The sequence below is a fragment of the Chiloscyllium plagiosum genome, chromosome 26 (genome assembly GCF_004010195.1).
Source record: "Chiloscyllium plagiosum isolate BGI_BamShark_2017 chromosome 26, ASM401019v2, whole genome shotgun sequence".
Lineage (NCBI taxonomy): Eukaryota > Metazoa > Chordata > Chondrichthyes > Orectolobiformes > Hemiscylliidae > Chiloscyllium > Chiloscyllium plagiosum.
The window spans coordinates 45,752,766-45,780,358 of record NC_057735.1 but is presented as its reverse complement, the minus strand read 5'-3'; the positions used below and the strand labels follow the sequence as shown (position 1 = coordinate 45,780,358).

The following is a 27,593-nucleotide window of genomic DNA, read 5'->3' as shown; positions in this document are numbered from 1 at the left end:
TCAAATATTTCTGCTGATGAATGTTTAATTTCTTGGAGAAATACCCGCTAGGTCTTTCTATCTTCTCATCATCTTCTTGTAATAGCACAGCACTGACACCCACATCATTCGCAACGATAGCCACCTTGAATGGCACTGCTTAATCAGCTGTGGTTAACACTGGGGCAGTGGTTAACATAGTTTTCAGGCTGTCAAACGCCGTCTGACAGTCTGCTGTCCACTGAAACTTCTTTCTTTTATTTAGCAATTCCGTGAATGGAGCAGGCACACAGCTGAAATTTGTTATGAATTTCCAACAAAATCCACTCAATCCCATGATCTGTAGTACTGCTTTTTGATCGATGGTATGGGAAACTCCCCAATTACCTTAGTTTTTGCATTCCATGGGTACATTTATCTGTGTCCAATAACATGGCTCAGGAAGGTGACATGGGCTCTGGCAAATTCATGTTTAGTTAGGTTTATCACCAAGCCTGTCTCCCAACGTTGATTAAATAATTCTGAATAAATATTGTAAATGTTCCTTCCATGTGTGACTAAAAATCACAAGGTCATCACTATAAACTACATAATTGGGTAATCCAGAAATGATCGTATTGGTTAGTCTCTGAAATGTGGCTGGCACATTTTTCATACCAAATGGCATGAGTTTAAACAGATACAGTCCATGTGGCATAATAAAAGCTGAAATCGACTTCACTCTTTTGGACAAAAGCTATATACTGTCAGTATCCTCTGAGAAAGTCCAACTTAGAAGTATAAGTTGCTTGTCCCAGCTTTTCAACACAGTCTTCTAAACGTGGTATTGGATATGCATCAGTCTTTGTTAATGCATTGACTTTGCAATGGTCCACACATAACCATCTGGTTTTGGCATCATGACTGTGGATGAACTCCCAGTCACTGTAACTCACTTCAACTGTGTCATCTTGGAGCATGTGCTCAATCTCCTTTTGAACCTGTGTCGAATTTAGAGGGTTATGCCTATCAGGATATTGCTTAACTGGAACAGCATTTCCCATATCTACATCATGCATAATTAGCTTAGTGCTTTGCAGCTTATTTCCACATATCTCCCCATGAGGTGGTAATAGCCCTTCCCAGTAATTTTGATTTTCCTCTGGAAGTTAACTCAATAATTTATCCCAATTTTTGACAACTTCTTTATTGTCCAATTTAATTTGAGGATGGTCCAATTCAGAATCCTCTGAACTTGGTTCTTCACTCTGTGTTGTAACCAGCAACACCATCACCTCTTGCTTTCCTTCTCTGTCAAAATATATTCACATGACACACTCTGTGAGATTTCTTTCTGTCTGGAGTCCTTAAGCAGGTGTAAGGTGGATATTCCAGGAGTGATGCAGCAAGCCCAACACTCAGTTTTAAACAAAATAGAATTTATTTATACACGAATAAAGGAGAACAAAATGTAGAATAATACAACTTATCTGAAAACCCAATCAACTCTATCGCAATATCATGATGCTGTACCAACTACTTGCAACATCCTCATAAACAACCCTTTGGCAAAAATGTAAATTCAAATACAGGTTCTTACAGGAGATATGTCAGAGAGCGAGAGGATCAGCATGGAACTGCTTCTCTGGGTTCCCAGCTAAAACCTGACCAGCATCTGCAAACGAAACAGACTGCTAAAACCAAACCAAACCCTGAATTGGGAGAACTGGCCCCTTTCATTGTACAAGTGTTTTAGAAAAACACTAAAATGCTTCTTCAAGTAGATAAACCCAAACATATCAGAACCTCCGTCTTTAGGACCCCTCTGAAAAGAAACCAAGAACAGCATAACCTTGTTAAAAGAGCAGCATCATCACATTACCTTCCAAGCCACTCACAATCCTGACTTTGGCAGCACATATACTAAAATTAGAAATACATCACCACTCCTTCACTGTCACTGAATTAAAATCCTGAAATTCCCTCCTGAAGGACATCGTGGGTCTGCTACAGCACAAGGACTGCAATGGTTCAAGAAGACAGCTCACCACTACCTTTTCAATGTTATTATGAACCGAGGCAATAAATATTGGCCCAGCCAGCAACACCCATGACCCTTCAATAAATAAACTAAATAGACTGTAAATGTAGGCATACAGTTATAAACAGCAGGCATAGTTAAATCTCTAAACCCCTTATAAACCTCCCCTTTACACACATACTAATATACACAAAGGAAAGATGGGTATTATAGGCAGAGAGAAAGACTGGGAAAGCATTTTAGAGGTCCCTGTCCACAGTGATCACTGAGATAATCCTTTTGCTAATCAGATCACTGTTTCTTTGTCCCCCTTCTCCAGGTACTTTCATTTGTTTGCATGATTAGTTTACACTTTTAAAAGTCTTTATCAATGACATTGCACTCCCTTTAAGACAGATTTATCCATTTCAGGTAAAGAGGCCAAAATTGTACAAATATTCCAGGTGGAGTCTTACCAAGACTATGTACAGTTGCACTGAGAGGATACTGATTGATAATTTGGATGGAAATAATGTCCAAATGTATGAGGAAAAAGCAGGAAATTGGCAGCAGGTAATGTTTGTTTGAGAGTTGTTGTAGACATAAATGGGCCAAAAATTTTCTTCTGTGTCATAACATTTCTGTAATTACCAATTAAAAGCTAGAGCTTACAGCAACTGTAAAGGGGAAATAAACTGGATGTCTTCAGGTTTGAAAAGTTTTTCACTACAGAGCGAAAACAGCTCCTCCTCCTTTAGAGCTCCCATGGTTTCTGCCAAAACATTCACAGCCCCCAGCTGTGTTCAGCTGCCTGGGAGCCAATCACGAAGTTGTTGGCAGGCGCAAGGCATCTGTCATTAATAACTGATCACTAGGCCACAGACCAATCAGCTAGTTTTTGTCAAAGGTCCATTTGTGCACACCCCTTGGACCAGCTCAGCTGCAAACCAGGCTTCCACTACTGCTTGAAACAAATTGCTGTATGGACAGTACTTACAATAAAAATGCAACATTCCTTCAACATTCCTTATTTTTTAAAACAGTTCATTTCTCATTTCAGTCCATAATCAAAGATACAGAATAAAAAGCTCTTTAAAACAAACAAAAACACAAAGACAATAATGTCATTAGTAGGACTTTTGGCCCATTTGTGCCTGCACCACCATACAGCATGATCATGGTTGATCCTTTGTGTCATTGCCATGCTCCCACTCTCTTTCCATATCCCTTGATACCTTCACCTTCTAGAAATCTATTTAATTCTTTCTTAAATATACTCAGAGACTTTATCTGCACAACCTGCTGTGCTAAAGAATTCCCTAGATTCCCCACTCTGTGAGTGAAGAAATTTCTCCTCATCAATGTCCTACCCCTTATCCTGAAGCGTTGACCATTTGTTTTGGGTTTCCTGCCTGGGTTAGAGAAACATCATCCCTACATACAGTCTGTTCAGGCCTGTCCGAATTTTGTACGTGTCAATGAAATCCCGATCATTCTTCTAAACTCCAGTGAACACACAACTAATCGACCCAATCTCTCCTCATGCCATGTCAGGAATCAGTCTGGTGAACCTTCACTGCACTCCCTCTATGGTGAGTTTATATTTTCTTAGGTAAGGCGATCATAATTACACACAATATTCCAAGTGTGGCCTCATCAAGACCCTGTACAGTTGTCATATGACTTCCTTGTTTCTGAATATGATTACATGACACTGAAAAAAATACTAACGGTAATCATATCCTTTACAATATCCCTTTTTTAAATTAATGTTATTGCAACTAACCAAAGAAGATGGATGAAAAATGGGGGGCAGTTTATCCCTCCTCACTCGGCAGCCTAACAGTTCAGGGTATCCTGAATGGAATGCTAATTAATTGGGGATTTCACCTAGAGATTGCTTGTAATAAACTGTAGACCCTTGCCATGATTTGAACCCGCAGACGAAACGTAAGAACTAGACTGGGTAAATTGTCATTTTGTAACCAATTTTAAAGAAAAACTGCAAAAGGCATTTTTGAATTTGCATTGCTATTGCGTAGAAATATCTGCATTTGATGCAAGTGCATTTCTAGCATAATTAAGGCTTCCTTAGTAAGTGAAACTGAATGGTGGAAAATAGACTGTCAGGAAAAGCAATGAGAAAGAGACAGAGCACAATGGGAAAGAGAAAGAGCAATTAGTGAAGAGAAAAGCTTTTATGAAAACTGAAGGAAAAGGAATTTGAAGCAAGATAGTTTGAGCTGAGGAATAGGTACCTTACTATTTCCAATGAAGAATTAAATGAGCAAACAGTTGCCTCCACTCTTAGGTCTGAGCGCTGGCTCAGATTTAAGCGTGGGGGCAACTGGTTTGCTCATTTCATTCTTAAGTTTCAAGAAGCAGATGTAAAAGTTTTCTTTATGTCTTTACAATAAGTTGCAAAGCAGTTGAAGTGACCAGTCCAACATTGGATTTTTATATTGCATGGTAAGCATTTGGAGAAAGGCTCTTCCCTGAAGAAAATGCCACTGATTCTAAGGGAGTAAAATGATTATCTGAAGTGCATATGGTTTGTGCATCTCCAGTAGTTTCCGAGATGCTCACTGAGGCCAGGAGGGCTAAACAGCTGCAGGAGAAAGTGTGTGTGACCTTTTCCCTGACTGTGGGCTCACTTGGTCCACAACTATACAAGCTTAGCTTGTGGAGGCTAAGGTAACATGGCAAGTTGAAGACTCTCTGGTTTAGTTACCTTTAACCTTTTCAATGAGCATTGAAGACACCCAAGGAGGCAATTGTAGCAAGCCATCAAGTAGCCTAGTGGTAAAAAGCTTAGTTCAGACTGTACACACTGCAACTGAGACTGAGCAGTCCCCAGATGCTTCTGTATTAAAAAGAAGGTGCTGAGGAGCAAATGTAAAGCCCCCCTCACAGACTTACAAATGAGAAGTGGACTGCGATCCTGAGGTACCATGGATTAATATTGTGCCTAGCTTGTGCCATTCAATGCTGCTTGTCTCCAAGCTGGACACTTCCACAAGGATCTATTTTACTGCCTGAGAAGTTGATGCAGTGACCAGAACAGATTCCTACCCAATACCTCAGCTGGAACATTGCATAGATAGGGCAGGTAAACCACCTTTATTTTCAACATAGATTTATTCAATGGATGCTGGAAGATTCCCTTGACTCCCCAAATGAAGGAAATCTCTGCCTTTGTAACTCCAAACTGGTTTTCCCAATGATATATGATTTGTTGTAATACTATTTGGACTCTGAAATGCCCCAGCAACACTTCAAAGGCTGATGATCCAGATTACAACTGGTCCATCTCATTGCGTAATGTATCTCATTGACCTCTGAGTGGACAGAGACACCCGGGAACTGCATTTCGAGTAAATGGAAAATGTCTCATAGAAAATACAGTCAACTGACTGATTGGTTAATCTCACAAAAAGAGAATTTCTAAGATCCAAATGACCTATCTAGGACATGGAATTCGGGCAGGGACAAGTACAGTGTAGCGCAGCAAAGGTAGAAACAGTAGCACAGTTACTCATTCACACAACAAAACAGGAAAACATGATGTTCTTGGGCATATATGTGTGCTCCTGAAAGTTTGTTACAAACTACAGCTGTATAGCTGAGCTGCTAACACAGCTAATACAGAAAAAAGCAAAAGTAATTTTAACTGACAAATGCCAAACTGCTTTAGAAAAGCTGAAGACAATTTCAATCACACAAGTCTGTACTTACAGCTTAAAACTTCTACAAACATTTAAAGTAGACATCAATGTGAGTGACATTGGGGTAGGGGCTATTCTCCTTCAGGGGATGAATCTGGAATGGAGAGTCCAACTTAGTACTTCTCAAAAAAGTTAAACAAACATCTAAGATGGTACAAAATAAAAGCAAATTACTGCAGATGCTGGAATCTGAAACCAAAAGAGAAAATGCTGGAAAATCTCAGCAGGTCTGGCAGCATCTGGCAGGTTCAGTTAGACTTGAAACGTCAGCCCTTTTCTCTCCCTACAGATGCTGCCAGACCTGCTGAGATTTTCTAGCATTTTCTCTTTTTATCTAAGATGGTACTCTACTACAGAGAAGGAAACTCTTGGTTTAATACTGGACCTCAAACGCATTGAGATATATGATCAATATGGATATAGAAAGACTATACTTTACACTGATGACAGTGCATTAGTTTTTGTGGAAACATTTAACAGCCAGAAAACCAGGTTAATCTGTTGGAGTTTGTTCCTTGAACTATACCACTGAAAAAACACATTGCCAGGAAAACAAAGGTAATTGCAGATATCCTGTCCAGAACTTAAAGAGACTCAATTTGAACTGAAAATTTAATATTGACCGAGTCTAAGAGAATGAATTTGTGTGTGTGTGACTGTCAGTTTATATATTCGAGTCTTTATTCATGAATCTCATTTAATTTGTCTGGCAGGGCAAATGTTATCACATCTGGTTAGAACCCAAATTTGTCAGGCGTTTTTAGCCTTTAATTCCAAACCACACTAACGTCTTTTACAAGTTCGCTGATGACACCACTATAGTCGGTCGAATCTCAGGTGGTGACGAAAGTCGGGAGGTGGAAGACCTGGAAAATGGTGCACTGAGAGCAACGTGGCTCTCAATGCCGGCAAAACCAAGGAACTCATTATTGACTTTCGGCGAATGTTACTCATGCCCCTCTACACATTAACAGCACAGAGGTGGAACAAGTGGAGAGTGTCAAGGTCCTGGGAGTGGTCATCAACAACAAGCTTTCTTGGACTCTTCATGTGGACGCACTGATTACAAAGGCCCAACACTGTCTCTTCTTCCTCAGGCAGCTGAGGAAATTTGGCATGACAGCAAGTACCCTTGCCAATGTTTATAGGTGCACCATTGAGAGCATTCTGTCTGGGTGGATCACAACCTGGTATGGCAACTATATCATTGAAGACTGGAGATGGTTGCAGAAAGTAGTGAACTCAGCCCGGACAATCACAAAGACCAACCTCCCATCTATAGAATCCATTTACCAGGCCCACTGTCAAGGAAAGGCCGCCAGAATTCTCAAAGATTCATCCCACCCTGGCAATGTTTCTCTACAACCTCTACCATCGGGGAGAAGGTACAGAAGCCTGAACATGCACCAGCCGGTTTCAAATCAGTTTCTACCCTGCTGTTGTTAGAATACTGAATGGACTCACAAACTCTTAACATTCGCCTGTACCTGTGTTTTTGTTTTTGCCACTGTTTGCCTACTATTTACTTATCTATGCTACTTAACTATGTGATCTGCTTGTATTGCTCACAAGATAAAGCTTTTCACTGTGCCTCAGTACACGTGACAATAAATTCAATTCATATGATTTTATAAAGAAGTCCACTGTGGGGAATATAATGAAAATATTAAAAATATCCTGGTTGGGAGTATTGGGATACAATACCTAAAAGTTTCAAAAATGCATCCAACTGACAGAATTGTGATCTCTCCTGACTACAAAGATAAGGAGGGTCTGACCATTTCCTGTTCAGTAGCAAGTCAACCCCCTTGGATTATCTTCCAGACTGCAGGCATAATTTGTGTTTCCCAGTACCAGTCTGGATTGAAGTATTAACTTGCTGTAAACATCACAGTCAAAGAGTTATTGCCCAGTTAAAAAGTTTTGTGAAGTTGGCCTCTCCTAAATTTCATAGCCTTGTTGCTAGTTCCAACAGAAGAAAGATCAGTCAGGAATTAATAAGTATTTCATAAGAACATTAGAAATAAGGACAGGAACATGCCAATTGACCCTTTGAATCTCTTTGGCCATTCATTGCTTATCTGATTGTAGCCTTAACTTCATTTTCTTGTCTTCCCCCACATTGATCTTGACACCCATGTAGATCAAATAATCCAATTAACTCAGTCTTAAATACATTCAATAACATTTCTTGACCTTCAGGGAAGAAATTCCTCCTCATCTCCATCTTAAATGGAAAGCCTCCATTATAAACAGTGAACCCCAGTTCCAGATTACTACATGAGGGGAAATAATCTCAGCAACACCCTTCAGGCCCCTCAGCAACCAGGCCCCTCAGAATCTTGCATGTTTTAATAAGATCAACTTTCACTCTTTGAAATCCAATGCTTACAGATCCAACCTACTCAATCTTTCCTCATAAGATAATGCCTTCAACCCTCAAATGAACCTAGTGAATCTTCTAAGCACAATTTCCAATGCAAGTATATCCTTCCTTAAGTAAGGAGAAGAAAATTGTACACAGTACTCCGAATGTTGCTCTGTATAATTGCAGCAAGACCTTCTTCCTCTTGCCATAGATTTCTACATTCCAATTGTCTTCCTAATTCCTTGTTTTACCTTCATGCTTACCTTTTATGATTCACATATAAGGAGACCCAGATTCCTCTGTTCCACAGAATTCTGCAGACTCTCTCCATTTAAATAATATTCTGCTCTTCTATTATTCCCACCATAGTGGAAATCTGACTATATCCCAAAAAAGGAGTCATGCTTGGGATGAGGGATGTGGTTTGATGGGTGAAAGAGGTTGCAATCTGGCTGGAGGGCCTGGAACTGCTGGAGTCAGAAGCAAGTATGAAGCCTAGCGCAGTGGGGCTCAGAGGTAGCAATCATTTTAGGAGTTTGGAGTTACAAGAGTTGGAATTAGACTCAGAATGGGGAGTAATCCAATGGGTAAAAGTTCAGGGCTTAGGAGCCACACTGATTGGGAGAGTGGTTAAAAGGGGGGAACATTTCTGCACCTCCTAGCACCATATTCAATGGAGTTACATAGGTTTTTGGTTGACAGGCAATCTCCAGGCTAGATAACCCCGAGTCCCACTTGGTGACGGAGATGGAAATGGCTACCTGAGGGAAACTCAGTCTTGGAGAGCGCACCTAAAGCTGACTTCAAACTGTTTATTAGTATAAATAAAGGACACTTCTTGCTTGTCACTACTAATTATGATAGATGCCAGTCTTTTCTCTTACTGTTTTTTAATATTAGTGCATCCTCAACAACAAAAGAATTTGGTTGCGGGAATTCTGTCTAAAAATATTCAGGAGAATTGGTTTAAACAGGTATATTATGTATCCCTTGATGGACCTATCTGACCTCCTACCTTCCATTTATAAGATGTATAGTCAAACAATGATGAATTTATACATACCATAAAGCTGGGGTGGCTCTGCAAGGCAGTATCCATCTGAGAGAGCTAAGTGGTTGTGTGCAGCCATGTTGGCCTCTGACCCTGTCCAGTGTTTCATTCGTGTACTGTTTATTGTTTGAGTTTTAAAACAAATTCCTTGAAAAGGGCTGAATAAAGAAGAATATCAGTCATAACAAAAGTTAATTATACAAGTATGAAATATGGCAACAATAAAGATATGAGCATTATCATCAAAAAAGGTTCAGGCTGTATACCTGCTCCATACTTACCTATATGTAAGTGGCACACAGTAGTAAGAAATTAGTAATAGTGGTACCTTCTTATTCTCCGAACCTACAAATAAAAACATAACATAATGAAGCATATCTTTCATCAGAAATTATTCGACTAAAACAAACTATCACTGTAGGTAGCTGAAAATGTGTTGCTGGAAAAGCGCAGCAGGTCAGGCAGCATCCAAGGAGCAGGAGAATCGATGTTTCGGGCATGAGCCCTTCTTCAAGAAACTTCAGGCTCATGCCCGAAACATCAATTCTCCTGCTTCTTGGATGCTGCCTGACCTGCTGCGCTTGCTTTTCCAGCAACACATTTTCAGCTCTGATCTCCAGCATCTGCAGTCCTCACTTTCTCCTATCGCTGTATGTAAATTTATCAAGAAATAGAATATAATTATATTTATTACATTCATAATTACGAATCATTTTGTGTTTCCTCTCAATGGCAAATTTTAACCATTGCAATAATAAGATTAGATTTACTTTTTCCTATTTATATTTTCCATGTGTTTTGTACAGCTCCATATTTTTACAAGTAAACAGTCTTCTTTATTATGTACTCCTAACTGATTACGGATTGCATTCAGATGGAATTTGGTTACATTCCAATTTGACATGGTCATCATAAAAATACCACAAGCTATAACATGGAATGTATTTTTAAAAATACTAATTCACAGGATGTGAGGGTTCTTGCAAGACCAGCAATTAATAGCCATCCCTAATTATCCTACAGAAGATTTTGGTGATCCACTTCATGAATTGCTTCAAACATGTGGAGTGTTGTAATAATCTGTTAGGGAGAGAATTCCAGGATTTTGATTTCGTGACAGTGAAGAAATGGTAATGTAGTTCAACATCAGAACAGATCATGATGTGGAAGGGAATTTGCAGGTGGTTCTGCTCTTGCTGCCCTTACCCTTCTTGGTTGCCGTGGTCAAGGGTTTGCAGAGTGCTGTTTGAGGTGCATTTGTAAGTAGCTGCAGTTCATCTTGTTGATGCTGCAACTGTGCGTCAATGATGGAGGGAGGGAGTGTTTAAGGTGGCATGACAGGTTAGAACTTAGAACATAGAACAATACAGCACAGAACAGGCTCTTCGGCCCACAATGTTGTGCCGAACATTTGTCCTAGCTTAAGCACCCATCCATGTACCTATCCAATTCATGTAAATCTTCTCTGCACCCTCTCCAAAGCTTCCACGTCTTTCCTAAAGTGAGGCGACCAGAACTGCACACAGTACTCCAAATGTGGCCTAACCAAAGTCCTGTACAGTTGCAACATCACTTCACGACTCTTGAATTCAATCCCTCTGCTAATGAACGCTAATACACCATAGGCCTTCTTACAAGCTGAGTGGCAACTTTCAAAGATCTATGAACATAGACCCCAAGATCCCTCTGCCTTGAATGATAAAAGCAGATACTGTGGATGCTGGAAATCTGAAATAAATAAAAAGAAAATGATGGAGAAACTCAGCAAATTAACAGGAAATAAAGCTAATGTTTTGAGCCCAGTATGACTCTTTATCAGAACTGCTCTGAAGAAGGGTCATATCGCACTTGAAACATTAATTCTCTCTCTCTCTCTCTCTCTCTCTCTATATATATATATATATATATATATCCAGATCCAGAGGTGCCACCAGACCTGACTTGAGTGATCTCAAGCTTCTTGAGTTTTGTTGGAGTTGAACTCATCTATTACTAGGGAGATTGCAGCAAGACATTTAGAAAATCATAATATGATCAGGAAGAATAAATATGATTTTGTGAAAAGGAAATTATATTTGACAAATTTGCTAGAGATTTTTTAAAAGCTGTAACAAGCAGGGTGAATAAAGGAGAATCAGTAGATGTAGTGTATTTGAATTTCCAAAAGCCATTTAACATGGCACCACTTAAAGGGTCACTACACAAGATAAGAGTGCATGGTGTTGCTCATGATATTTTAGCATGGGCAGAAGAATGGGGAACTAACAGGAAACATAGATTTTGGATGAATGGGTCATTTTCAGAATGATGAGTCATTGTCATACTTTAACTAATGGAGTGCCATAGAGTTCATTGTTGGGGCCTCAACTAATTGCAATTTATATTAATAAGTTGAATGTAGCCAAATTTGTTGATGTTACAAAGACGGTTGAAAAGTAAGTTATAAGGGGAACACAAGGAATTTGCAAAAGGATATGGAAAGTTAAATGGCTGGGCAAAAGATTGATAGATTGAGTTTAACCTGGCAAAATTTGAGATTGCTCATTTTGGCAGAGTGCTACAGTACAGAGTGTTTATGTATCTTTACATATGAACCACAAAAAGTTTGCTTGCAAGCAGATGGAATGTTGTTCTTCAATGTAAAGGGGATGGGAGTACAAAAATAGGCAAGCTGTACACAATACATTGGCAAAATTGCGCTTGGGGTACCATGTACAGATTTGTTTGCCCTATTAAAGGAAGGATCTACTTGGTCAGAGGTAATTCAAAGAAGATTCATTCGTTAGATTCCAGAATTGAATGGCTCATCTTATGAGGAAAGGTTGAAGAAGTTAGCCCATACTCACTGGGATTCAGACAAATGACAGGTGATTTCATTCAAACGTATGAGATTATGAGGGGACTTGACAGGATTGAATCCAGAATGATGTTTATTTTGTGGGAAAATCTCGAGGTAGAAGGCGCAGTTTCAAAATCTGGGGTCTGAAATCTAAGACGGAGAAATGTCTTCTCTCAGAGGGTTGTTAATCTTTGAAATTGTCTTCCATAGAGACCAGTAAAGGTTGGCTTATTGAATGCATTGAAGGCTGGGTTTTTGACTGATGAACGAGTTAGATGTTATGGGAAACAGGCAGGTCGGTGAAATTAAAGCTACAAACAGGACAGCCTGACCTTGTTGAATCATAGAACAGTTTTGATAGACCAAACAGCTCATATTTCTGATGATCTTATTGTCTAGACACATGAAAAGTTTCCATTGTGCCCCAATTTGTGCCTTGTAGTTGGCGGACAGGCTTTGAGCAGTAGGTATGTGAATCAATTCTGGCAGAATACCCAGTCTCTTACCTGCTCTCTAGCCAAATTATCTATGTGACTGGTGCAGTTATATTTATGGTTAATAGTAGACTCCACAAGCACAAGTATATGAGATTTGACGCATAACATTATTGCATGTAAAAGAGATTCTGTTAGATGGAGATGGTTGTGACCTGGAACTTGTGTAGCACGAATGTTACTGGCCACTCCTCAGCTCAAAATGAATGTTGCTAACACCCCGCCATATGCCCCATTGCTTTATTCTCCAAGTAATTCTGAATATAACTGAATATTGTCCAATCATCAGCAAATATCCACATTTCTAAACTTATAATGAGCATTTGGAAATGGTTTATACTAGGAAATTGCCACTCCTGTTGCAGTATCCAAATTGATGATTATCATTTGACAACCTTGAACATTTCCTTTGTGTTTGTCCAACCAGTGAAGAACTTTTCTCCAATTTTCACTAACTTTAATTTTACTAGGCTTCCTTAATGCCACACTAGGTCAAATGCTGTCTTGGTGTTGAGGACAGTCATATCAAAACTCTCTGGCTCTCTGTCCATGTTCAGACCAAGACTACAATAAAGTCCTGTTAAAACCATTGGAGCATTTTTAAACTTGCTATTCCAAAGTGCTGCTTTGTCACCAATATTTTCCACTCCTTTGCTGATGATTGAATATTGTCAATTTTTTCCCCTCTAAGCAAGTGGAACCAATTCAGTTGTAATATTTCTCCTGTCCCTTCAGCTGAAATCAGTTAACTCATGGTTTTGTTTTAATGATGAGTTCATTCTACAGGTGCAAAGTAAACATTTAGCTGTCCAATCTGATTGGGCACTGGTCATGCACCGCAGTCGTATGGGAAAAATTTAAGATTACTAGAGTTTATTCCTGGAATAGATATCTATACATAGGGGGCCCCATCCCTGCTTCAAATCCATTTCCTGAAAGCAGGCTGCTCTGAACTACAGGTCAGCTATATTCAGGATAACCAAACTATCTGTAGTAATTCCACAAGGGCACAGCTAGGAATATTTGAATGTGAGTCGAAATGGTGCAAGAGCATGCCTTCTGGATCCACAGCCTTCCTGGTGACTGCTCATATCGTACATCTTACATTCTTGCTACCTCCTCCCAGTCCCCCTGCCATCCTCTTCTGATTACCTCCCACCATCTGCAGATCAGCCTTCCTGATTGTTTCACATGCCTCTCATCCTTTAAACACCTATCTGAGAAATATTTCCAGGAGCAGGGCGACCTAAAACTTAAGTCATCTTTATCAGTGAGTTGCATCAGTATACACAGTAACCTTCGGCATTATTTATCTGTACTTTTGAAGTCAGATACTGAGCATGTATTAAAACTTTTCCATTTCAACAAAGGGATTGCTTCCTGCTCCCCAGTTTAACCAGCTAAGCTTCTGCTATCCAAGTTCTCCCCGTGGTCTGTGTTACTTGTAATAACAGCCATAAAAGGAGCCTACTGTTTCTTATTCTCCCTTTGACACCCACATAAGCATATCTTCAGCTGTTTATGTGCAGAAATGATCAATTATTCACTAATCGTGATACTGTTATGCAAAGTTGAAGCATTGCACTAATTAATCCCTAAAGGATACTAAGAATTATTTCTGGACTCTGCTGACTTACTCCAGTGACCCTGTTTATATTTCACAATCTCACAGTGATAAATGTCCTCAGTTCCAGTACTATACACCCAAAATGCCCTCTGTTCATTCCTAAATTTATATTTTTGTCCTCATTATAGTGATAGATAACATTGATGGGAATTGTATAAATAAATCTATTTCTTTTCTCACCCAGCCAGGTCAGGTACAGTACAAGCTTTTCATTATCCAGTTTGAGAACAGCACAGATTAATGTACTAGTGTGACATTTTTGTTTTCCACACTTGCCATGATATTTATTTCCTTTATGCCTCTGAATGCCACTTAGGAGTAGGTAAGGAAAATTAGAAACGCCTTTGTGTTGTGGGTTAATACCCATTGACACATACACATGACTGAGAATGCCAAGGACCTTTCATACCAGGTTACAGAACTAAATGAATGAACAATGTACAAACTCATCCCACTATTCAGCCACTGAAATCGATAATAATAATAAATTGAAAAAGCTGCATGGATTGTATATTTATGTCAAGAATTTCAAATTAAATTATCTGCACTGGCTTGTTATGTTTCCTGGTGACACCATTAAATGAAATTTTAGCAAAAACATGAAGGCGGATTATTATCTGAATGGCGAGGGACTGGGGACTGGGGATGGGGAGGTGCAGCAAGACCTGGGTATCCTTGTGCACCAGTCCATTAAAATAATTGTAGGTGCAGTAGGCAGTGAAGAAGGCAAGTGGTATGTTGGACTTCATAGAGAGAGGATTCAAGTACAGGAGCGAGTTGTCTTGCTGTCATTGCACAGGGACTTGGTGAGACCACACCTGAAGTATTGTGTGCATTTTGGTCTCCTTCTCTGAGGAAGGATGTTCAGCTGTGGAGGGAATGTAATGAAGATTTACCAGACTGATTTCTGGGATGGCAGGACCGACGTATGGAGAGGGACTGGATCAGCTAGGACTGGATCGGATAGGACTTATATTCACTGCGAAGTGAAGGGAAGGAATCTCATAGAAACCTAATCTCATGTAAAATTCTAACAGGACTGGATAGGGTAAATGAGGAAGGACATTCCTGATCACTGGGGAGTCCAGAACCAGGGGTCACAGTCTATGAATATGGTAGTAAGCCATTTAGGACTGAGATGAGGAGAGACTTCTTCACTCAGGTAACGGTGAGAATGGGGAATTCTCTGTCACAGAACATGGTTGAGGGCAAAATATTGAATACTTTCAAAAAAAAATTAGATATTGTTCTTAGAACTAAAGAGACCAAAGTGTATGGGGAGAAAGTGGGAACAGGTTGCCAAATAGAATGATAATCTATGATCATATTGAAGAGCAAGATAGGCACAAAGGGCCAAATGGCCTATTTCTCCTCCTATTTTCTAGGCGTCTGAGTTTAAGTGATCAGCACATCAGGCTGCCATCAACTCTGTCAAAATTATTTCTGAAAAAGTTATGATCCCTATTTTTTCAGAAAATCTTGAACTTTTAAAGCCCCAAAAGGCTTTTCAAAAAATAATATTGTAAACATGTTTCAGAGAATAATGGTTAAATATTTTTTACTGTGGAGTAGAACCAAATTCTCAGAACATATTTAATAGATGAGTTATTGAATTATTTTAATTCAGTTCCTTGTCCTTTCTTGGAGAGAATCTAGAAGACAGAGTTCAACTGTTTACTCAAATAATGTTAATAAACCTTTTTGAAAAAGATGCTATCTCTGTTTGTGTGGAAGAAGGAACGCACAATTTAAATGATAGCAGTATGCAGCCAGTGATAAGTGCGCTGTTCAGTGGTTATATACCAAAACAGAGGGTGCAGAATGTGAGAGGCTGGAATGAACTATCGCTAACCAGCACAACTTAAAGGCAGTCCTCCCCTCTTCTGGGAGAGGTGCTTTGTGGCTAAAGCAGATTCTGGAAGTTATAAATCTGATATGGGAAACAGTAATTGCATAACATGGCAGAGAGTAGGCCACAAGATTTTCCTGTACCACATTGAAAGCTTTGCAATGGGGGTTAAAGAACAGAAGGGATATCATCTATCCAAGGGCCCTTCAGATAAATTTTGAAAATACAATGGGCCCAGAGAACTGCAGTAGTTAACCTGAGCAGTGTGATCCCTAAAACCTGGATACAGTACCACAAAAAGTCTAGTGATAGCACGTAAGTTGCCAAGGTTGATGAATATATTTTCATATCCCATTAACTGCACCACTAACCTCACACACTGCTCCTCGGGTAAGGTGGGATCTGCCTCTGAATCAACATCTCCTGGTCCTCAGACATGGCAACCTTGGCAAGTTACTGCTCCCAAGACCTACAATATCTCACAGTGAAGTGCCATCCCCACTACCTGTCACACAGGTTCACCTCCACTATCATACAGCCATACAGGACGGAAACAGACCCTGCGGTCCAACAATCTATACCAACCATAATCCCAAACTAAACTAGACCCACCTGCCTGCACTTGACCTATATCCCTCCAAACATTTCTTAATCATGTACTTATCTAAATGTCTTTTAAATGTTGTAACTGTACCCACATCCACCACTTCATCTGGAAGTTCATTCTACACACAAGCCACTCCCAATGTTAAAAAATTGCCCCTTATGTCTTTTTAAAATCTTTCCTCTGTCACCTTAAAAATATGCCTCCTTGTCTTGAAATCCCCCATCTTAGGGAAAATATGCTTGCCATTCATCTTATCTGTACCCCTCATTATTTTACAAATCTCTATAGGGTCACCTCTCAACCTCCTGCGCTCCAGTGAAAAAAGTCTCAGCCTGTCCTGACAGCGTTCTATATTCCAGAGGCTAAGGAAATTCAGAAATGAAGAGTGCACTTGACAAAATATATCATCTCTGCAAATAGACTTGAGACAGAATTCCCTGAAGCCTTGATCATCATAGCCAGTGACTTCAACCAGGCCAACCTCAAGAGTGTGCCACTCTGTCTCACCAAAGAACCATACATCCTTGACTGTTGCTGCACAATCATCAAAAATCCCTACCGATCCAAAATTCTTCTGCATTTTAGGAACTCAGATCACAATGCCATGTCCCTCCTCCTGGCTTTTTGAAACATGAGGACCCAATATAGCAAGTAGCACAGTGCTGGTCAGAGGCAGTGGAAGAGCTTCTAGGGAACTGTTTGGAATCAGTGGACTGGTCCATATTGAGGAACTCAGCAGCTAACCTAAATGAGTATGTCACTACCATTACAAACTTTATTAGCAAATGTAGAAGACTGGGTTCCAAAGAAGGCAATCGGAAACTATAGGTGAACCAGGAGCCTACTAAATTCCAGGTGTCAGGTATTCAAGTCAAATTACCTTGAACTTTACAGGAAATCTAGATGCAACATCCATAAGGCCATTGGAGATAACAAGAGACAATCTTAGGCTAAGCTAGAGATCCAAGCTAATCACACGAACATGTGCTATTTGTGGCAAGGCCTACACAACATAACGGGCTACAAAGCAAAGCAGAACAGAATAGCGGACAAAAGTACATCCATCTCCAATGCACTCAATGCATTTTACATTTGTTTTGAAAAGAAGGTCAGCGAAATGATGTCACTTGCCCCAACAACCTCAGATGCACCTCTCAGTCACTGCTGCAGATGTCACATTGGCCTTTTTGACAGTGAACCCACGGATATTGACTGTACCAGATGGAGTCTCCAGCCATGCACTCAGATCCAGCACATACCAGCTGGCGGAAGTATTCGCTGACACTTTTAACCTCTCCTTACTATGATCTGAAGTCCCCACCTGCTTCAGGAAGATCACTATCATCCTGGTGCCAAAGAAAAATTATGCAGTGTGCCTCAATGGCCACCAGCCCTTACTATACTCCTATGCAGTCATGACGATGTGGTCAAGTTCTATCCTAACTCTACAAGTTCACTGATGACACCACCATTGTAGTCTTAAACAATGATGAAAAGAGAGAGAGTGCTTGGTGGCATGGTGTAAAGATAGCAATCTCTTTCAACATCAGCAAAATGAAAGAACTGGTTGTTGACTTCAGGAAGCAAGGTGGAGAGCCCAGCCCTGTCTGCATCAGTGGCGCTGAGGTAGAGAGGGTTGGGAGCATCAAGGTCCTTGGAGTGATGATCACCAACAATTGTCCTAATCCACCCACGTTAATGGTACAGTCAAGAAAGCACAACAACACCTCTACTTCCTCAGGAGGCTAAGGAAATTCAGCATGTCCATAAAGACTCTTGCCAATTTTTAAAGGTGCACTATAGAAAGTGTACTATCTGGATGCATAATGGCTTGGTATGGCAACTGCTGTGCCCATGACTATAGCAAACTACAAAGGTGACCTCTGTATACAATATGGGATAGATTGAGATGTAAGTTTTGTTTGGAAGTTTATTCTGTGGTGACCTTTTGTCTTCATTGTGGACAAATAAATGTTGTAATGAAAATAGAGGAAAGCTCGCCTTTGGGAATTTGTACATTAGTAATTCAGATTCAACAATAGTACGGTCAGTTGGGCTGGTCACAAACAACTCAGTCAGAATGGGGATGTTTCCTCCATTCTTCCTCCTGTCCAATTGATGGCAATGGCTCTGTGCATGATCTAGCAGAGCCTAATGGATGTTGGCACCTGCTCTGCTGTGTATATAGGGCTCCTCCAGTGTAGCTGAGGCAGCAGAAATGCCCTCATGTTCTGCTGTGTGCTCCAGCTTTACAAGTCATCTGAATCCATAGCCACTCCTCCTGTTTGTCATGATGAATCACATACAGACGTCCAACAGACTACAGCAGAATGACAACATTATGACCTCTATTGGGATAGTGTATCAGATGCTGTGCAAGGTTGCACACTAACTGCATACACAAGAAGTAGACATCTCAGTGTTGACATGCAGCACCACAATATGACAAGCATGTGATCATTGGCAACCTTTTCCAAGAAGAAACCTACAACGCTATGTACATATTCTACCTGTTTTAATTTAACAAGACAGAATGAAATGTATTCAGGTCTCTTGCAATATAAAGTTTTATTGATCTCCTGGACACAACCACAAACTGAGATATGTTGCAAATATCATCTGATCCATCTAGGAAGGAGTCAGATAATTTCAAGTTTGTGACCACAGTCACTGTTAGATCCAATGAGTGCTGTCTTTGTCCTGCTCGAAGGTTGGGACTGAGGTTAGTATAGGAGCTGACTCTGAAAGGCCCAAGCAGGCATGTATAAACCATTGTGTAGTTTGATATAAGATCTGAAACTGGCAACAAAGGCACAGAAATGGCAACAGCAAATACAAACCTATAGATCTTACAAAACCCTTCTCACTAATATCTGGTGGATTGTGTCAAAATTGGAAGAGCTATCTCACAGACTAGTCAAGTAATAGTCTGACATAGTCATTCACATGTAATCATACGTTAGAGATAACATTGCAGACACCACCACCATGTGACAAGTCTCACCTGCAGGATCAGGGGTTGGGGAAATCACAGATTCCTGTGCTGCTTCTGATCTGGGCCTCCAGCCTTGTGTCTCAGCCCCCTTTGAGGGCACAACACCCTTCCTAGAAGCCTGGGCCTTGATGTAGCCCCTGTCCTAGGCCCCACTGAACAGTGGTGCCAGCACAGTGCTTTACAGTTGAGAGAGTGTTGCTGTGGGAGACCATAACATTGCTTCTGGATCCTATGAAGAGTCATGGCACCTGGCCAAAGAAATTAAGGAAATTCCTGCTCATTTACCTCTTATCATCCCACTCCACCCTTGCCCTGTCAACTAATGATCAGTTCTCTTCTGTGTTGAATGCCAGTTTAGGTGCACTGAAGGTGACAAAGATAATCTGGGTGTGAGACTTCAATGGTAGCAAGACTCATATCAAGATGAAAGCACCCCAAGAAGTCGATTCTCCTGCTCCTCGGATGCTGCCTGACCTGCTGTGTTTTCAAGCACCACACTCCTAACTCTAATATTCAAGATGGTCAAGTCCTAAAGACCATAGCTGCTAGATTGGGCCTGCAGCAAGTGGTGAGGGAACCAACAAGAGGAAACATCATATTTGATCTCATTCTCACTAATGTACCTGATGCAGATATATTTGACATGAGAGTATTGTCTTTGGGCCCTGAAAATGTTCCAGCAATAGTACTGAAGACTTGTGTTCTAGAACTTGCCACTCCCATAGTCAAGCTTTTCCAGTACAGTTACAACACTTGCATCTACCTAACAATGTGGAAAATTGCCCAGGTATTTTCTGTACATAAAAAGCAGGACAAATCCAACTTGGCCAATTACCGCTCCATCAGTCTACTCTTAATCACCAGTAAAGTGATGGAAGGTGTCATCAACAGTGATATCAGGCAACACCTGCTCAGCAATAACCTGCTCAGTGATACCCAGTCTGGGTTCTGCCAGGGCCACTCAGCTCCTGACCTCAATACAGCCTTGGTTCAAACATGGACAAAAAGAGCTGAATTCAAAATGCAGGGTGAAAACAACATCTCTTGAAATTAAGGCTGCATTTGACAGGATGTAGCATCAAGGAGCCCTAGCAAAACTAGACTCAATGGGAATTGGGTTGAAAGCCCTCCAGTGGTTGGGGTCATACCCTGTGTGAAAGACATGGAATTCTAGAGATGAAGTGAGAGTGACAACCCTTGACATCAAGGCTGCATTTAATTGAGAATGGCATCAAAAAGTCCACGCAAAACTGAATCTGAGGAAACTCTCCACTGGTTGAAGTTATGCCTGACATATAGGAAGATTGGTATGATTTCCCTTATTAATCAGAGCATCAAGTATAGAAGTTGGGCAGTCATGTTGTGGCTGTACAGGACATTAGTTAGACCACTTTTGAAATATTGTGTGCAATTCTGGTCTCCCTCTTATGGGAAGGATGTTGTGAAACTTGAAAGGATTCAGGAAAGATTTACAAGGATGTTACTAGGATTGAAGAGTTTGAGCTACAGGGAGAGGCTGAATAAATTGGGATTGTTTTCCCTGGAGCGTCAGAGACTGAGGGGTGACCTTATAGAAGTGTATAAAATCCTGAGGGGCATGGATAGGATAAATAGGCAAGAACTTTTCCTTGGAGTGGGGGAGTCCAGAACTAGAGGGCAGAGGGTGAGGGTGAGAGGGGAAAGATTTAAAAGGGATCAAAGGGGTAACGAATGGGACTAGATTAAGTTAGGATATCTGGTCAGCATGGACAAGTTGGACTGAAGAGTCTGTTTCTGTGCTGTACATCCATATGACTCTATAACTCTATGATTGAGTTTCTTGGAATTCAGGACATCTCTGCAGAATTTCCTAGGATAGTGTTCTGGGCCAAACCATCTTCAGCTGCTTCATCAATGATCTTCCCTCCGTCATAAAATCAGAAATGAGGATTTTTGCTGATGATTGCACAATATTCAGCACCATATGTGATTCCTCAGACACTGAAAATGTCCAACTGCAGCAAGACCTGTACAGCACCCAGGCTTGGGCTGCAAAGTAGCAAGTAACATTTGTGGCACACAAATGCCTGGCAATGACAATTTCCAACAGGAGAGAATCTAGCCACCACCTTGACATTCAATAGCATTACCAAAACATGAAACCCCACTATCAACACTCTGGGGGTTACTATTGACCAGTAACTTACAGGACCAGTCATATAAATACAGGCTACCAGAATGGATCAGAGGCTAGAAACCTTGCAGCAGGTAACTTGCCTCCTAACTCCCCACAGCCTGTCCACTTTCTATGAGGCACAAAACAGATGTGTGATGGAATACTCCCCACTTCCCTGGATGTACAGCTCCAATAACACTCAAGAAGCTTAACACCATCTAGGGCAAAGCAGCCTGCTGATTGACAGCACATTAACATCTTCCTCTGGCAATGCTCCTGTAGCAACAGTAAATACCATCTACAAGATGCACTGCAAAAAACACCAAAGATCCTTAGACAATAGTTTCCAAACCCATGACCACTTCCATCTACAAGGACAAGGGCAGCACATACAGAGAAACACTACCACCTGCAGTTCCCCTCCAAACCAATAAACATCTTTACTTGGAAATACATTGTCACTCCTTCACTGCGACTGGGTCAAAATCCTGAAAATCATAGAATCCCTACAATGCAGAAAGAGATCATTTGGCCCATTGAATCTGCATCAACCCTCCAAAGAATATCCCACCCAGACTTACCCCTCTGATCCCACACTTACCATGGCTAACCCATCTAGCCTGTACAACCTTGAACATTATGGGTAATTTAGCATGGTCAATCCACCTAACCTGCAGCTCTTTGCACTGTGGTAGGAAATGAGAGCCACATTAGGCAAACCATGCAGACACAGGGAGGACATGCAAACTCCACACAAACAGTCACCCAAGGTTGGAATCCAACCTGGGTCCCTGGCACTGTGAGACATCAGTGCCAACCACTGAACCACTGTGCCACCCTAGAATTCTCTCCCTAACGGCATGGGTGGATCGACCCACAGTATATGGACTGCAGTGGTTTAAGATGGCAGCTCACCACCACCTTCTCAAGGACAACTAGTGACAGACAATAAAATGCTGGCCCAGTCAGTAATGCCCATATTTTCTGAATGACTAAAATATCAAGGAGCAATGTCAAGGTTGTTCCCAAATTTTCGTCCACAGTTTACAAACATGTCAAAGAAGTCCCAAATATATCTGTAGTATTACACCTGTTGAAAAATATGTTTGGTATTCCTCAAAAAGTTGTGTTTGGCAATAGTTCACAGTACACTAGCGCCCCCTTCCAAGATGTGCAGGAAATAGGGTGTTCATCAGACTACCTCTTTTCCTCACTACCCTCTATTGATTGGACAGTAAAACCCATGCTAGTCAAATGTTATATACTGGTATCTCTGGCTGAGGGGGCAAATTGCAATCAGACAAGGCAAGGTTGTTGTGAGGCTCAGAGTGAGTGAGCTCTAAGAGAGTGATTGAAGAGCCTGGAGATACAACCTGGCCCAGGCTTGGAGTTGGGTGTGTGTCCCTGAGCACACAGTGACCTTGCTGCACCATTTGCAGCATTGAGGAGCAGAGGCATAGAGGAATTGATTGAAAACCATAAAGGTTCTTAGAGGTTGATTATTCAAAAGTCTGTTTAGGAACCATTGGAGTAAGGATTTGGAATCTTTAGGGGTTTAGTTTTACTGTGTTGTGAATACAGAGGTAGGAAGGCTGATTTGTTTCAGCTGTCTGATTGAGACAGTCTGTGTCTCTGTTGTAGCTGTCTAGTTGTCTACTGTGTGTGCCTGTGTCTCTGTTGACTCTGTGTGTGCTTGTTGAGGTTAACAGTGTTTCTGTTGTAATTGTCTGGATCTCTGTTGTAGCTTCCTGCACTTCTGTTCCGTCTATCTGTGTCTCTGTAATGTCTGTTTGTGTATCTGTTGTGTCTCTCTGTGCTCATCCATAAGATAAGAATGCATGGAGTTGCGAGGAATGTACTAGCTTGGATAGAGGACTAGTTAACCAATAGAAAGCAGAGAGTTGGAATAAATGGGTGTTTCTCTGGGTGAAGATCAGTGGTGAGCAGGGTACTGCAGGGGTCGGTGTTGGGCCCACAACTGTTCATGATACATATAAATGATTTGGAAGAGGACACCAAGTGTAACGGATCCAAGTTTGCTGATGACACTAAATTGAGTGGGAAGGCAAACTATACGAGGATGTGGAGGGTCTGCAGAGAGATTTAGATAGGTTAAGTGAGTGGGCAAGGGTCTGGCAGATGGAGTACAATGTTGGTAAATGTGAGGTTATCCACTTTGGAAGTAAAAATATTTGTTCATAGTATTATTTAAATGATGAAAGATTGCAGCATGCTGTTGTGCAAAGGGACGTAGGAGTGTTCATACATAAATCACTAAAAGTTAATCTGTAGGTGCAACAGGTAATCAGGAAGGCAAATGGAATATTGGCTTTCATTGCTAGAGGGATTGAATTTAAGAGCAAGGAGGTTCTGCTGCAATTGTACAAGGTGTTGGTGAGGCTGCACCAGGAATACTATGCATGGTTCTGGTCTTCTTACTTGAGGAATGATATATTGACTTTGGTGGCGGTGTAGAGGACGTTCACCAGGTTGATTCCAGAGATTACGGGCTTACCCTATGAGGAGAGGTTGAGCTGCCCGGGACTGTACTTGCTAGAATTTAGAAGATTGAGAGGGGATCTTATAGAAGCATATAAAATTATGAAAGGAATAGATCAGAGAGAGCCAGGCAAGTTGTTTCCATGGTTGGGCATGACTAGGACTAGGAGAAATGGCCTCAAGATTAGGGGGAGTAGCTTTAGGACAGAGATGAGAAGGAATGCTTTTCTCAAAGAGTAGTCAATCTATGGAATTCTCTGCCCAAGGAAGCAGTAGAGGCAGCTTCATTAAATATATTCAAGACACAGTTGGATGGGTTTTTGCATGGTGGGGGAATTAAGGGTTATGGGGATAATGCAGGGAGGAGAAGCTGAGGCAATGGACAGATCAGCCATGATCTTAATGAATTGTGGAGCATGCTCGACGGGCCAAATGGCCTTCTCCTGCTTCTATTACTATGGAAGTACCTTTTTGTTGTGTAAGTAAGTGCCCCTGCTGTGTCTGTCTGTGAACATGTTATAGTTGCCCATGTCTGTTGTGTCTGTCTGTGTTCCTGTTGCAGTTACCTGTATCGCTGTTGTCGCTGTTGATGTCTTTGTTGTGGCTACTGGGTCTCTGCTGTGTCCGTCAGTTTCTCTGTTATAGCTGCTGTGTCTCTGTTGTGTTTCTCTATATTCCTTTCATAGCTGCCTCTGGTTTCAATGGCGAGTGTGCCCCATGTTTCCACGGCAGGTTTGGTAAGATCACAACTCACAGTCAGCTGCATCAATGGGGAACTCACTGTTCTCTGATGAGAATTTCACTGCACTGCTTTGGCAAAAGAGCAGGTTGCAATGAGATGATCTCGAGATCAAGACTAATATCTCACTCGATCTCCATAGCCCACATCTGGATCTGACCTGGTACAAGTTCAGAATTTGAATATTCCTATCCAATCTATACTAATTAAAATTGGGACTTGGTATCTTTTTCAACTTCCACTATGGATTTGCTCAGTGATTCACTGTTCCAAGTGTCACTCAGGGGAAGAAATAGACTTACTCAAAGTCTCTGAGCCACTGACACTGTTTTACATCTTCCTAGTTTTGTGAATTAAATTTCTGAGCCTTGGCTTTGATCTTTCATGCATTGAAAGAATTAAGCAATCTGTTCAAAAATATATTTCATATTCTGTTTCTTTCTAAACATATGATAAACAGTGCCAAATGCTGAAAGCTTGTAAAGTCTGGTCTATAATAGTACAGAGCAAAACAAAGTTTTGCCAAATAGCTTTCATCTTTGTTGAGAGGTGAATGATGGAAAATAAAGGAATAGGATTTCTCATCAGTTCAAAACAACTCCTTTAATTCAACCACACCTTCAGCTGTTACAAAGGGTAAAGACCAAATTTCAATTTTAAAATCAGCTCTTCAGGAATAATTTTAGAAGCCAATACCTCATGCAGGATGCATGATAGACATTGAGCCTGATTTTGTGTCAGGTTGTTCTACAGGGGCTCCTAATGAATATCTAAGACTGGGATTTTATCTCTTAACTCAGTAAGTAGGAACATTTTGCCTATTTTCGTTACCCTCTTTCAAAATTGTATATAACGGCAAGTTTGGCTCTGTATAATATTCGAGGAGAAAGTGAGGACTGCAGATGCTAGAGATCAGAGCTGAAAATGTGTTGCTGGAAAAGCGCAGCAGGTCAGGCAACATCCAAAGAGCAGGAGAATCGACCTTTCGGAAGGGCTCATGCCCGAAACGTCGATTCTCCTGCTCCTTGGATGCTGCCTGACCTGCTGCGTTTTTCCAGCAACATATTTTCAGCTGTGTATAATATTCTTAAACTTTCAGTGTAACCAAAAAATAACTAATGCTACTTTGGAGCGAGGAGGAAGAGGGTACCACCTTGCTGTTCCTCACAAAAGCAATGGAGGTAGAAATGAATGTTTCCTGTTTTAATGCAAAATAGGGCATAGCAAAATAACACTTCCTTTTAAAATTTGTTTAAACTCAGCCCGGTTCACACACCCAATTAAACTCCTCGCAGTTTACACTACACCCAGATCAGATTTCTGGAGTGAGTCGTGAAGGCACATGGAATGGAGGTGAATATTCTTTTTTCGAAGGAAAGTTTATGTTGCCAACATCAGGAGTTTATTCTGTTCATAAACTGAAAACTGCTCCTCAGTTCATGACTCACCTCATTGGAAATAATTCAGCCCCCTCCCTCTGTCAGCTTCTGTCATTTCACTCAAAATGTTCATCCTGACTTGTAAATATACTTTTAAAATTAACAGAAGGAAAGTAATATATATTGAGAAACTAATCGCAGACATATAAAAAGGACATTTAATTAAAGAAAGATTGTCAATGGAAATGTTGATGATTTGTTTCAGCATTTAAAATCATTCCAATTGATGGGTTAACCTTATTAAAGGGGGATTCTCAACTAAAACAGAACCCTTTGAATGTGTGCATTGTTGATGAGACTGGCATTCATTGTACATCTGTTGAGAAGGTGGTGTTGCATCTTCCAATTTAGAAAGGTCTGGACTTGAGAGTCCCTCTTTAAAAAATTCCTAATTCTGAAATTCTCATCTGATAATGACATTTTCTTAGTAAAATGGCTTTATTTACACTTTGAAAGAGGTGGTGTTGGTATGCTTCACCCTTTCAAATTAGTTCAGACTTTAAGATGATGCAATATCTGATAAACACAATCTCAATGAAATGAAAAGCATATACAGGCCTTAACCACAGAACATTTGATTGCCATGGTAACTCATCGTATTCCATCATTCAGGAAGATAAAGATGTCCTTTTTCCCTTTCCTAACACCAGAACTCAGTGACAAAATGTACTTACATGAACAATGAAATTCTCTGGAAATTGTTTTAAATTTCAAAGCTAGGTGAGATCAATTCAGAATCTTTTCAAATGTTAATAAGATTAATGCAATCCAAGCACAATGGGTCCAGATTGGGCTACATTCAAAAACAGGATAATGGACCCATTTAACATATTACAGTATAAAGTTTATACCCGCTGCATGTTTTTAATCTTACTGCATGACTGCATATGAGAGTCATAAATGGAAGATTTTTATTTTTAACCATTTCAATCAGATTGAAGGGAAGTTCCTGATTTTTGGTACTCTGGTAGGATGAGATAAACCCCACTTCCCAGTCAGAGATCTCAGCTGTGGGTTCAAACCAAGACATCAAAGGGAATAGGGGATCTTCCCTCAATGCTGTGCGGTGGACAGTCACTAGCAGTGGATTTTCCTGGACTTGCTAATCAGTGGCCAGAGGGGAAACTTCAGGTCCTCCAATTCAGAAGGAGCGGCACATTGGAGGTCAACATGAAAAAGAGAGAGAACTCCTCCATCTTCAAGTGCCCTCCCTTCAACTTTGAAAACT

At 40.7% G+C, this 27,593-nt stretch overlaps 1 protein-coding gene across 1 annotated transcript in view; it reads right to left on the bottom strand.

Annotated features, from left to right (window-relative positions):
- Nucleotides 1–27,593, bottom strand: part of LOC122563313 (bile acid receptor-like) — a 153,089-nt gene that overhangs the window by 71,779 nt on the left and 53,717 nt on the right. The window contains exons 2-3 of the mRNA XM_043717027.1: nucleotides 9,404–9,467; nucleotides 9,135–9,280 (exon numbers count right to left, since the gene is read on the bottom strand). Coding sequence (XP_043572962.1) covers nucleotides 9,135–9,231 — 97 coding nt within the window. The 5' untranslated portion in view covers nucleotides 9,232–9,280; nucleotides 9,404–9,467. The remainder of the gene's footprint in view (nucleotides 1–9,134; nucleotides 9,281–9,403; nucleotides 9,468–27,593) is intronic.